This window comes from Merops nubicus, unplaced genomic scaffold, assembly GCF_000691845.1.
Source record: "Merops nubicus isolate BGI_N331 unplaced genomic scaffold, ASM69184v1 scaffold21856, whole genome shotgun sequence".
Classification (NCBI taxonomy): domain Eukaryota; kingdom Metazoa; phylum Chordata; class Aves; order Coraciiformes; family Meropidae; genus Merops; species Merops nubicus.
In genome coordinates, this window is record NW_008615899.1 from 42,109 (window position 1) to 54,950 (window position 12,842).

At 40.3% G+C, this 12,842-nt stretch overlaps 1 protein-coding gene across 1 annotated transcript in view; it reads right to left on the reverse strand.

The window, feature by feature from the left end:
• MMP2 (matrix metallopeptidase 2 (gelatinase A, 72kDa gelatinase, 72kDa type IV collagenase)) overlaps positions 1-7,888 on the reverse strand; it is a 36,451-nt gene extending 28,563 nt beyond the window's left edge. Inside the window, exons 1-3 of the mRNA XM_008942689.1 lie at positions 7,576-7,888; positions 3,181-3,407; positions 1,489-1,637 (exon numbers count right to left, since the gene is read on the reverse strand). Of these exons, the coding sequence (XP_008940937.1) occupies positions 1,489-1,637; positions 3,181-3,407; positions 7,576-7,719 (520 nt within the window). The 5' untranslated portion in view covers positions 7,720-7,888. The remainder of the gene's footprint in view (positions 1-1,488; positions 1,638-3,180; positions 3,408-7,575) is intronic.
• Between the last annotated feature and the right edge of the window lie 4,954 nt (positions 7,889-12,842).

Sequence of the window (12,842 nt, forward strand, 5' to 3'; positions counted from 1 at the left end):
TAGCTCTCCTGTTATTACACTGTAGGCTTTTCTTGGAAGGACACCACATGTGGGTAAGGCAGGCTGGCAAGGGCATAACCCTGGTATTCATAGCTTCCCCCCCACGCTGACCTGTGCATCAGAGCTGGCTGCCAGCATCTCCTGTTGCATCATTTCAGGCTTCTTGGTCTGATGTCTTGCCATTTAACAGAAACCCTAAATACACAAGGCCTGATTCTCTACTCTGTTACACTGATTTCATGCTGGTGTCACTCTCTTAAATACTAGTTCAGTTAATTCTTTTCAGCAGGTTAGTGTGTCAGTCTTCTAGATTTTAACAAACATTTACATGCTTTACTCCTGTTTAGTTCAAAGTAGATCAGTTGCTTGAGAGGAAGCTTAAAAGTGAAAAACCTTGTGGTTGTCCCAGCTCCCATGAATTTGACCTGCAGTAAAGTGATAAGAATCAATGAATGTGGGAGAAGCTCTTGTCCCACTGTTCCTGAGCTGACTATAACCAGCCAAGTACTAAACCAGCAGAAACACTTCAGCTTTTGTAAGACATCTTTTTTTTGTGTGTGTGAACCAAGCCAGCCTGGATGAAGATCTAAAGTTTTGAGTTCTGTACAGAATCTCTGAAGCTTCTGAGGTCAACCCATCAGTAGCTAAAGTGAAGAAAACCAGCTTGAAATGGGGGCTTTTACAAAGAGCTCAGTTATTCTTTGAACTGTTCACTTCACTTCCAAAGTCTGCCTCCCAAGTGATTGGCTGAACAAGTATCTTCATTAGTATTAAACATTCTGCAACTGTCTGTAAGAAGTTAAAATGCCCCAGGTTTACACTACGACGCTATAAGCATTCTTTCATGGGAAATCAAAATTAATTGAGAAGGCATGTACAATGAAAATTAATCAAGTCACCTATCATCAGCTGGACTCAAACCATAATTCACCTTATGATCCATATTTTAAAATTCTTCATGACCAAAGAATGCATTGAAAGCCTGCATTCTGCTGTGCTAAAGAATAGAGACCTCTGAGAGGTCTAGAGTCAAAACTGAAAGCCACAGATCCATTTTTAAGCTCCAGTATGTTAGGACCTCCACCACTGTCACTGGAAAGCTGGGTGCGGAGCTGTAAATAAACAGTACAATGTCATTCCATTCTCTTTTGTGGCAGGAAGCCACCTCACACTGTCTGAAGATCTGTACCAGTATTTCCTGGTTCTATTCCTTATTTGTAAATTTAAAAATAAAATGTTGCCCCTAGCAATTCTCTTTTGGAAAGATAAATATAGTATAAGGATATTATAGAAATACTTCTGTCTCATCGATAAGGAAAAAAAAATCTTAATGAAATTAGATTTTAGCCTGTGTAAGCCAAATACAAACTAGGACAAGGTTAGCCAGAAAGGCTTACGGGTACCACTTACTGAGGGTAGATCGCTCCAATGCTAAGGGTTAATGAAAGGAACAAAACCAAAATCATATGTAAAAATAGAAAAACATACCCCATCGGCCAAAGTTAATCATAATGTCTGCTTCTCCATCGTTTATTCGGTTGAATCTCAGCGGTGTGACATCACTCCAGACTTGAAAGGCTCGAGCAAAGGCATCATCTACTGTCTCAGGATCCAAATCGGGGGTATAGCCTATAATCCTTAGAGGTAAAAGGAAGAGTTAAATAAGACATAAACCCCCACCCAATATTTGTTGCTTACTGATCAAAATACTGAGTAGACTCAGTAGTGAAGAGGTAACACTGCTGCACGTGAGATCTAAACACTTGGATTCAGAAATGTGTTTCAATGTGGCACTTAATATTTATTTTTCTTTGGTATTGTCACAGCAGCATGAAGAAAATTATACAGCCAGAGGCTGTAAGGCCTGCCTGGCAGTGAGCCTTGCACAAAATATTCAGATTGTTGCATCAGTGCTAAGTGGCTGGCAGGTCTTAATGTCACTTTAGACATGACCATGCAAACACATCTTGATATATCAAATTTATTTGCCAGGAAAAGAGCTCCATAATGTTCTGCAAGTTTCAAGTGTGGATTGTTTTGCTCTTTAATAACAACCGAAAGAGAGTCCTTCTCCCTCACCTCTGTAGCTGGCTGTGTATTGTTTTGTCCCAGTTGAATGCTAATCCTTTACCAGTGTGTTGGTTACGCTGGTGATGGGATACGTGGGGAAATAGCGTGTATATGTATTAAATAACATCATATAAGATAGAGCCAGAGGCCTGATGTGGGAAAGGGACAAAGTCTTAAGTGCATTGCCTTCTTTTTCTTCAAATATTTTAACATAAACTACTAAGAAGTCTGATTATAGCCAGCTAGCTTCCATCTAAAGACAAGTTTCCAGTTCTTTGCTGCTGGGGCTGTGCATAGTGAGGGAAACTACTTTGTGCCTAGGGAGGATGAAGAAGAATCAGAGGAAGCATGTCAGTAAGTAGGGGCTGCGAAGAGCTGCGACAGGTCTTTTCAGTGTTTATTAGGTTAGTCACAGCGTGGGGGATGCTTTGAGTCATAACTTGTGAGGAAGCAGCAGACCACATCAAGCAGCTAAGAAAACACTGCTGCTTGTTCTCATTGGTGCTAAAACTTTGTTCCTAGACCACCTAAGGTAATGAGATTTGGTTTTTATTAATGACTTAAGTGACAGCTATATTGGTCCCTGACTCTTCAGAGTAAGATATTAAAACAGGCCAAACCTGTTGCAGTAGGTTGGCTTTAATTCATCTGTATTCACCTGAAATATGATGGATTTATTTTTAAATTTACTTGATGATGTCCTTTTTTATGACTGCTGAATGCATTTAAGTTTATCCTCCTACATGCCCTCTTCAGTCAATAAGTAGAGGTCCCTACTGAGCAGATTGGCAGGTGAGATACTCCTGCTCCAGTTCCTTTAGGATGCTTGCAGCAGAGCAAAGAATAAGCTCCAAATCTCTTTAGTCTCAACCAGAACTATAAAGTTGATCGTTAGGTTATTGTCCCTGAATTTTTTACGATTTGAAATTTCAGAGGTGTTTGATAAAGCATCTGGTAGTTGCTCAAACACACAGAGGTTCTAATTCAAGAAATTCAAGAAATCCTGTCTAGCTCTCTAAGTGGCCACTCCACTTCTAATTGCCTTGTTTGACTGTTTCTTAAAAGCACCATGGTCGTGTGTGAGCAAAGCCCAACATCGCTAGTCAGTACCTGTAAGTTATATGATTCTTTTCCCATTTTGGCTTTCTTGGAAAGAAGTTGTAATTGGCTACATCTGGGTTACCACAGCGAGGTTTCTTCATTGTCTCAATAGTGTTTTGATCCAAATCTCCTGTTTCAGGCAGTCCAAAAAATTTCTGCATTTTCTTCAAAGTATCTTTCAGGACAAATAAATTGCAACTGTCTTTTGGGCACCCATAGTATTTATTCAGGTATTGCTTGGGAAAACAAACAAACAAACAAACAAACAAAACCAAAAACAAACAAACAAACAAAAAACACAGAACAAAGACTTTAAAATTCATTAGAGAAACAGTTAATCATTACAAGTAAATACTGTAATTCTGTTAGCTTTCCATCTGTAATTTGCAAGTTTTCATTTCAAAATTGCAATTTTTAGTAGCTGAAAGACTAGCGGAATCTCCTTTATTGACACAAACCATTGATCAAACTTGATCACAAAACATTGTTAATTAAGCAATCATTTCCACTATTAGCTATCACCTTTACTTAATGAATTGCTTTATTAGGAAGTAGAGCATAGAGCTTTAATGTAGAAATACAAAGTAAAAATGGGTTTATCTTTTTTGGTTTCTTTATGATGCATAAATCTGCTTACAGTTCTAGATTTTGTGTATCTTTTTTTCTTGGAAAACTCTATGGATTATTGAGAAACTTGCCGAGGTATCAAAGCAACCACACAAATGAGACCACTTTAATTGAAAAGAACATCCCACGTTGTTTCTTCAAACCACATAGAGCTATTTGAATGTTGTGTATTTGCTTTTGAGTCAGACATTGCACAGACCTGAGGAGGAGGGTCTGTGGTGATGTCTCACTTGGCTAGACACTGCAGCCAATCAATATCTGCATACTTAAAACTCCATTGCATTCTCCAGCAGATTATGGCCAGACTGTTCCTTCTGATAAAAAACAGTGGCAGATCACAAAATTATCTCTCCTTAGAAAACAGTTCTTTTACAGGATCCAAAAGGCAGCACAAATGCCATTATTTTGATTTCTTATCTAAAGTAATACCCACCCAAATCTCCTTCACTTTCCATTTTGATCTGTGTGGCCTAATGAGCAGGTGTAGTGCAGTTAAACCCCAAAAACTGTCTTGTTTGCGGCTGCCTCTAATCATGGAGGAGCACTGGGTTGGTCTGTTCCCCTGCAATGGTTCCAGTTCAGCAGCTATGTCTTTAAGATCTGTGTTGAGAAGTTTTGTATTTCTGTTAAACTAAACTTTAGAGTAGCAACTATGGATGTTTATCCACATGTAGTCCCACATTCCATGCCATAATCAAGTGAGATCACACAAACAATTTAGTGTTTAGTGTTTTTTCCCTTCTTCACTGTTTTTTCAGTGTTGACTGGCAGAGTAACTGTGAGCTTCTCAGGGTGTGGGGAACAACCCTGAGAGAATGCCTGGCAGTCTCTAGCACATGGTGAAACCTGCCACAAAAACAGAGTCCTTCAAGGAAAAAGAATGGCAAGTAGTTATAACTTTAGCAACTGTCTAAACTCCTTTATCAACTGTGTTCCTAACTAACAAACATGGCTACACACAGAGTGTTGGCTAGGTAGATGGTTTGGATTCAGTGTTTGCATCCAGACTGAATTTGAGAACCTGTAGCTCAAGCTGTTGCCTTAGCTTGGACTGTTGCACAGATAGATTCAGTCACCTTGTTTAGATTATACATAGCTTTAGATTGTTGAATTTATATCCCCACTGAGGTGTAGATAAATGGATAATGATGAATGTGTTATCTTGGGAACTTCTATAATGATAATAACCAATCATTTAATTATTTTCTTTCACTGGTTCTAAAAGGCTTGCCTCAACTACCTGGAGTTGTAGGCTTTATCCAGTAAAGTGAATCTTAGGGCTCTCTCGCACAGATTTTGGGAGCTCCTCACTCAAATCTGAGTTTGCAGTACTTTATGCCTAGCTCTAAAAGAAAATCTTCAGCTGTATCAAATGGCAGATGTTCTCAAACTGGTGGGTGGGCCACCCAAACCGGTGCTTAGCATGGCACAGAGCTGAGAGGTGCCCTTGCCAATGATACTGTTAGACAGGAAGGTTGCAAGGTACTGAACTTTTCAGTAAAACTCTGTAGCAGTGGAAGCAGAATCCTTCAGGCATTGCATCCAAAAGATTAACTACAAATCCAAGGTAGGAAAAAAAAAACTAAATAAGTTGAAGGTGTATTTGCCAAAAATGTATCAGAAATGTCAGAGAGAATTATTTCTAACTGATGATTACAGGAAGCCTGACAAAATGACTGTACATTGTAAGTTCTCGTGCCAGGAAGTATTCCTGAGGGAAGCCTTACTTTATGTATCTAATTAATTGACTGCAGTTCACCCCGGAGACCAGGGATTAGACAACTACATCAGCAAAATACAGCAAAGGATATTTGATGACCACAGTTGGTCAAGCCTGGATTTCGCCACCTCCTCATTAAGTCCAGGCGTACCTCATCTACCCTGCCTAGGAAATGGTTCAGAGCTTACTCAGAAAAAGAATTTAATCAAGATGTTTCCCCATTTCCTGCAGAAGGTCCTCCATCCACTTACCAACTAAGCACAGTCTCTGGCTAGTTTTTGTGATTTTATAAGTTTGGATGTGGCATTTCTCCAGTGGAGACTGTGGCACTAGCAAATAGTGGACACAGAATGGTTTCACCTTTGCTACCTCTGATTATCCATCAGAACTTGAAGTTTACTCAAGAAGCAGGATGCTGCTCTTGCCATTTTAGGTTTGGCAGTAAGGTATACAACCAAAAATATAAAAAGAGGCATGGTAAAGAATTTTACTTGCTAGGATTCTAAATAAAAAGCTAACCCCTCTCATTTTTTCCTAAAATGGAGATTTTACTGAAGATGAGAAATGAACATAACCAGCTGTTCTATGAGAAGAGAATCTTTTAGAAAATGTAGTGTCTATGTAAACCACATCTTGGCCTAGGCTGCAAAATTCAGTTTCCCCAGAGTCAGCAGGGAGCTGTGGTGATCTGGAATTTTGATCCAGCCCATTAATGAAACAGGGCCCAGCTGCAACATAGCGATTTGTGTTCTGCTGCAGGGTGTTGGGGCTGTTCTGATGGAGGGTGTGAGGGGAAGGCAGCCAGTTAGCATTAACCAAGAATACTACAGGAAAGACAAAGAACAACTGCGGTGTTAAACCAGCTTGTAATTTTCCTCTGAGTACACAGAATAAATCGGTTGTTTGAAATAAACAGATGAGGGGGACATGTGGATTGCTGTTTGTAAAAGCCTGACTGTCTCTAAGAAAATGGATTATTTAAGAGTAGTTCAATTACTATCAGACTTGTAGGACCTCACTTTCCTCTCCCACATGCACTGCCCCTCATTCCCCGGCTGCTGTCCTGCGAAGGCAAAATCTTGGGTGAATTTGTTTTGTTAAAGGCAGGGGAGTGCCCTTTTTGGGTCAGTTTGTCTGTTTTTCCACCACAGCTCCCATCTGGAAAGTCTCTCTCTACCCTCCCCCAGACCTTCTTTTAACCTGGCAAGCTTTCCCAAGATGTACACCAAGTCCTAAAGAAAAGTGACCAACTTTCAAACCTCTGTGTCCTAAAATAAGAATAATTTATCTCAATCTTCCTTAAAATGGACTTACTGCTGAAGAAGAGAAATGTCTATAATTTACATGCTAAAATAAGGCTAATCCATCTCAATCACCCCTTAAATGGACTTCCCCATAATGTCATTTTTATGATGGTCCACAGGGCTAAAATAAGATTAGAATAAAATGCTGTAGAGTTATGGCTGTAATTTGCTAATTTCACAGAAATCCAAACTTTTTTGTTCTAGATTGAATTTAGAAAAAAAAGATTTCTTCAAACCTCTGAGATTTTTTTTTTTTTTCAGAGTCAAAACTAGTCACAATGGCTTCTGAAACTGGAGCCAGCTTTCAGTTGCCATTGTCCCTTAAAGCTGTGTTTATGCAATGCGGGGTAAACAGTCTGGAAAACAAACTTTGGAAAGCTGCATTGAGTGAATCCCAACAGCCTACACTTCTACTTGATTTAAGTAAAAAAATTTAGATGTCTTTTATTTACCCTTCTCTCCTCTTACCATTGCAATATTTGGATTATAGTCACACTGATTTAATGAAATAATTTCCTCTGTTCAGACTTTGGGGAAAAAAAAATTCTTTGCCATCTTTAAAAGTTTCAAGAGAGGAAACATTACTTGGCTCTAGTTTTAACTTCTGAAAGCTGATACCTTTGCTTGCTAGCTAGCACTTCCAGAGGCCCCAGGGAGAGAATGCTACAGTCATTCCTCAGCTGAAACAAGAACAAAACATCTGCCTGTGAAACAACAACACAAATCTGAAGCAAAGATGAAACCAACACTTACCACTGCTAGTTCTTTATCTGTTTTGGGAGTGCTGTCTCCAGGAAACTTAATGATGGGGGACGGTGCAGCTAAAGTTCTGTTAAAAAGATACACTTGGATCAACAGGACTTTAAAAATGAAGCCACAGGCAGTGTGAGTCTTCATGCTGCCTGAACTTGCGCGCTCCACTTTGGAAAAGGCTTTTCCCTGGCTGCCTGGCTGTGACTTTAACTGCACAGGGCACCAGTTGCTTATCTACACATCTTAACTCTCTGCACCGTTTTCTCTTCTGCTCTCTCTAGCAATTCCTTTGTATGTTTAAAACATCCAGATGCGCAGTCTCAAGCTACCACAAGAGGAAGTCTGAAAACTAGTGGAAACATGAGGAAAGGGCAGTTACCAGATGTGATTGCTGTGATTTTAAGGTAGCAACAGGCAGATACTTAGTACTGCTGAAAGAAGCCACATTTTCTCCTTATTTGCATACATGAAAGCATTCAGTTATGCCACAGAGCAGAAAAAAACAAAATCTGACTTAATCTTGAAGATGAAATGCCCTGCATATTTTTAAATAAAAATATTAATGAATTCCTAGACATTATTTTCCTGGATAAGAATTCTTATTATTTTTTAGCTTTTTGGGTTTTTTTTTGCCACAGACATACTAACTTGTTTTAGTCTTAGGTGGTTACTCTCCTACACAGTGCCTCACAGCAGACATTTTTTGATTATGGATTTTGAGTGCAGCCGTGTGAGGCTTCTGGTCCCCATCCTGCCCAGGCTGCACAAACTGTAGGTCTGTGTACAGGGGCTCACCCACGAGCGTCGCTCCCTCCCACCTCTGTGCAGAGTGTGCAGAGCTCTGAAGAAGATTCTTGTGACTTGCTGGGGGTTCGAACCAGCTCGAGGCTGTGCCTCCAACAGGCACAGCATATCACCTTAATCTGCGGGGTGGGAGAACACCAGGCAGATTCAGCAATAGAAATTACCCTCCATAAGTGACGTCAGCAGAGTTATACAGTGTTCAGGGTTTGCTTATGCTGGGGCTTTGGTCTGCTGGTGCCACTGCCTTAGTCGGAAATTTTGCTGTAAATACAGCCATTGTCACAGACAGTCTTCTTATTGTGTCATTCATATCACTGCCAACCTTGAGATCTTATTACAAGTGGAATTTTTTTTTTTTTTTAGCTGAATATCTCTAATCTAGGTGCTCAGCTTGTGACTTAAGACAGGAAGCTGGTGATTCTGCATGAATGCAAACTGTGTTCTGGCCAGCCAAGTGTCTACAGTCCCTATTAAACATGAGTCCAGCCGCAACAGCTCCTCGGAGCTGTGCGTCTGCATAAAGGTTGTCATGGCTTTCCTCTAAGTGTTAAATGAAAGCTTTCCAGATGTGACCCTTGTTAACAAATAGGGCTGTTAATGAAAAGGAAATACTTTGATGGTGTTTGGTATTTACTTGTAACAGTTTGATGTCTGACTGTAAATGGTTAATATTGACAGTTCCTTGATTTATACCATTATTGAGCTATTTTGCTAACTGCACCCCGTTATTTGTGAACCGAACAGTCGTTCATAAAGGCAAGGATTTCAAAGGGCGAGCTGAGAGGTTCAGAGAGAAAGCATTAGCAGGAGCTTTTGCTGCCCATACAGCTCACTCATGTCCCAGCACAGCAGCTGTGGGCATGCTGCTGGGATGCAGCACTTGACACTCGAGAGAAAGAGTTACAGGAACTTCACACATGAATGGAGCTTTCTTTGTAAGCAAGTGGTTTCTATTTATGCCCTCTCATCTTTTCATGTGTGATTCCAGTAGCACTTGAGTTACAGTGAACAACTTTCCCCTAACGGTTCAGCTTTGAAATTACATCTTTGTTTCCCTATCAGCAAAAAAACATTGTCATTTCTAAAAGTTGCCTTAATAAATGGCAGTTATGAAAATCTGATCCAGTTTTTCCCCAGCCCTGCACTTGGTTGCCAGGAATGACTCCCCTGCTTTGTTTGTGTTGACAGCTCATATTTGTGTCTGGCCATGTGAAACTGTTAAGAGAACAAATGTTAGGAAAGCCTTCACTGGATGTGCCAAGTGACTTGTAGCTTCTCCTTTATTGAGGAAGTAAAAATATTATGTGTTGTGTCACAAGATTCTGCAGTTATCTCTGTGCTCTGCATTAGGTGAAGAGCTGCTGTAAATCTTAAAGCATAAGAACCACACCATTTTCATAAGAATTTTAATGTAATTTATGGTGTCTCAGTAGCTTTCATTTAGAAGGGTACTGCAGTGAAGCCATTGAAAGCCAAATGTGTCCTGGCACATTTCTGTTGCGCTCATAAGCCTCACTGAAATCTAATGAATGCTTGATTCTCAGTGTGTCCTAATGAACATCAAGGCATAAATGGATGAGGAAACTTCTGAATGTACTGTGAGGTCTGTGCAGTTTGAAAATTTCTCTGTGTTTTGATCTTATCTTTGCTGTCAGTGAGAGTAGATTGAGATCACCTAAATCCACGTCCTCAAAAGAATTGGCAAAGCAACAGAAACCACAGAGACCTGCAGTGGTGTGTTGTTTCTCACCTTCAAATGCAGTTTTGCTGGTAAACTGTTTTGCTGGTACTACTACAGCCAGTGAGCAGTTAAATTATGTTCAGTGAGGGAATGTAATAGATAAGGGGATATTGGATTTCTGGGTACTGGGTGAACCAGGAGGACATCGAGTTTCTGACCGTTGGTGGTGTTACACCGTGATCCTACCGCACTTACTGAATTTGAAAAGACATGGTATGATGTGCTTTCTGTCCTCAGACTAGCTTAAATCAGGGAGACACACTCTGAAACATCTGAACTGATGTATTTTGACATTGACATGCTGATGATTTAACTGCTATTAATGTTTAGTGCATAAACATTCTTCAACACTCCAAACTCTGAAGAGATTGCCTCTAACATTAATTGATGACTTAACTGAATAGATTCCTAGAAGTTAAAAATGAAGGAAATAAGCAATACTAAGTGAAGAGAAAGAGGAAAAGTAAGCCAATAAAAGAGAACAGAAGGCCATCTACTGCCTTTATGGAAGAGCTGAAACAGTAACCTCAACTTCCGTTCTCATACCTTAATATTCTATGAGATATTTTGCCTATGTCCATGAATACTACCTCTGGATTAGCTACAGAAAGTGAACACAGTTACAACTACAGCCTTCATTTACTTCTAGAAAAAAAAAATAATTTCAATGTTGCTTATAGCTTCTATACTAGGTAAGATATCTCTTTGATATATACATTGATTTCTCTCTCCTGAGTCATAAAAACCTCCTCTATAGTTACTGTGTGTGTTTCAGGTTAGAAGCACCCCGTATTGAAGATTTTAAACCACCTACTTTGAGTAAGATGCCAGATTTGCTTTCTAAATGCCTACTTTCATGTATTAATAGGAACTGCATGGCAGAAACCACACAGTCTGAGATGGCAAATGCCTCTTTTGAGGACATACTTCAGTAAAAGCAATGAAAAGATGTCTTGTGAGCTATAAGCTACATATCTCATTAGCTCTGGCTGTGATAAGAGACACATGACTCTGTATTCACATGCTGGTTTTATCAAAGGATTTCTCTGTTTTAGAAAACTATTTTTTAAATTAGTCAGGAGCACTCAGCAGCTTCAGGATTAGACTTCAGGTGGTGTCCTGGGTAATTTGCTGACACAGTAGTCATGCCTTCAGAAATGCATGGTAGCAATTCCTACTGTCACCAGTTCCAATATTTTATCAAAAGCTGATGATTTCCTGGTGGTTCCAGAGGTGGAAAGTGAACACAGACCACAGGAGAACGATGGATTTATTCTTAGTGGGGTTTCCTGTTTTCAGTTGAAACCTGTTACTAGGCTGAGGAAAGAGAGAGTCATCAGGACAATTAGATGTCAAGAAAGCAGCAGATCCTCTGATTACAGAGTCAGCTGGCTGTAACTGGGTGCAGTGAGACGTGTGGCTCCCACTAAACCGATGTGGTATATGTATATAACCTCCCCTTGTATTTGTTAGGTCTAGGTTCTGTGCTTTGAGTTTAGGAAGCAAAATGAAAGTTTAATTAATGTAGATGGACTTGCATTGATTGTTAGCAGGATTCCTGAAAAAAGAAATAACCAATGAAAATTGTCAGAGCTAATGTGGTGTTCTCAGAGTGTTTAATTTGGAACTTCTAGGGGACTGGAAAACCTGAGGCTCAGGTGATGGAAAAGTTTGCCTGGCCTTCAGGAAAGCTGCTCATGTGACTGTCCCAGATCCAGTTTAGCCAGGCCTTTGGCTCTTTCTCCATTTCCCAGGGTTGCTTTGTGACTCATTCTTCTTTGCACAGATCCTGCTCCCTAATTTCTTCTAGATCATCATTACAACACCTTCTTTCTGTCTGAGGAAGAGAAGTTTGCAAGTACTGGGAAATCAAAGAGCTTATGGAGGATAGCATGGGACATGCTAAGCTCAAGGAGGGATTTTGATGCATTTTGCCACACATCTGACTTTTAGGGCACTGCAGTAGAAAGTAGCAAGGCTGCCCGTGCTGTGCCACACTGAAGCCCCACTGAACCTGAGGTGTGTCAGACTGCTCCTCAGCAGTGAGGTGAAGAAAAGGGTTTCGTGTCAATCATTCAGCTACTCACTGCTCTTTCTTAGTGGCACCTCAGCTGAAGATGGACCATCTATACAAGTAGTAGTATTACTATACTAAGGGACTACATTTTTTCTGGTGTTTGGCAGTGACAAGATGCTAGGTACCTGCCATTCAGTGCCTAGCTCGGAAATAGTGAGTGTCCGCTGCAGCTGACTGGTGGTTGTGTGCCCCCGCAGGAACAGAGACAGGCATGATATTAGCAGCTTATCTGTTTTAGTAAAGTTGTCTCCAGGGAGCAATGATTAGTCACAGCAGTCCCCATTTGAGTTTAAAAGGATTAATAACTTCAGTAGAGAACTCATTTATATTGCAGGCAAGTGAGCTCCTCTAAGACGTGTATGTTTAAGGGTTGATCCTAACAGAATGTAACCCTTAAACATCCACGTCATTCATTATCTGGATCTGCTCTCTGCCAGCTCGGTGGCTGGCTCAGACTCTAGGGATCTAGCACAGCATAGCTGATCACCAGAGGAGGGAGTTTGAAGCTGTTGGAAACCAGTGTGTGTGAGTGCACAGAGGGGTGAGAGCGGGACAATGTACAAAGGATCAACAGTTAGTACCAGATGTGATTTTCAGCATTTAAGGTAGCAATTATAGATTTGCTTTTGTTTCTCCAATTCCTGC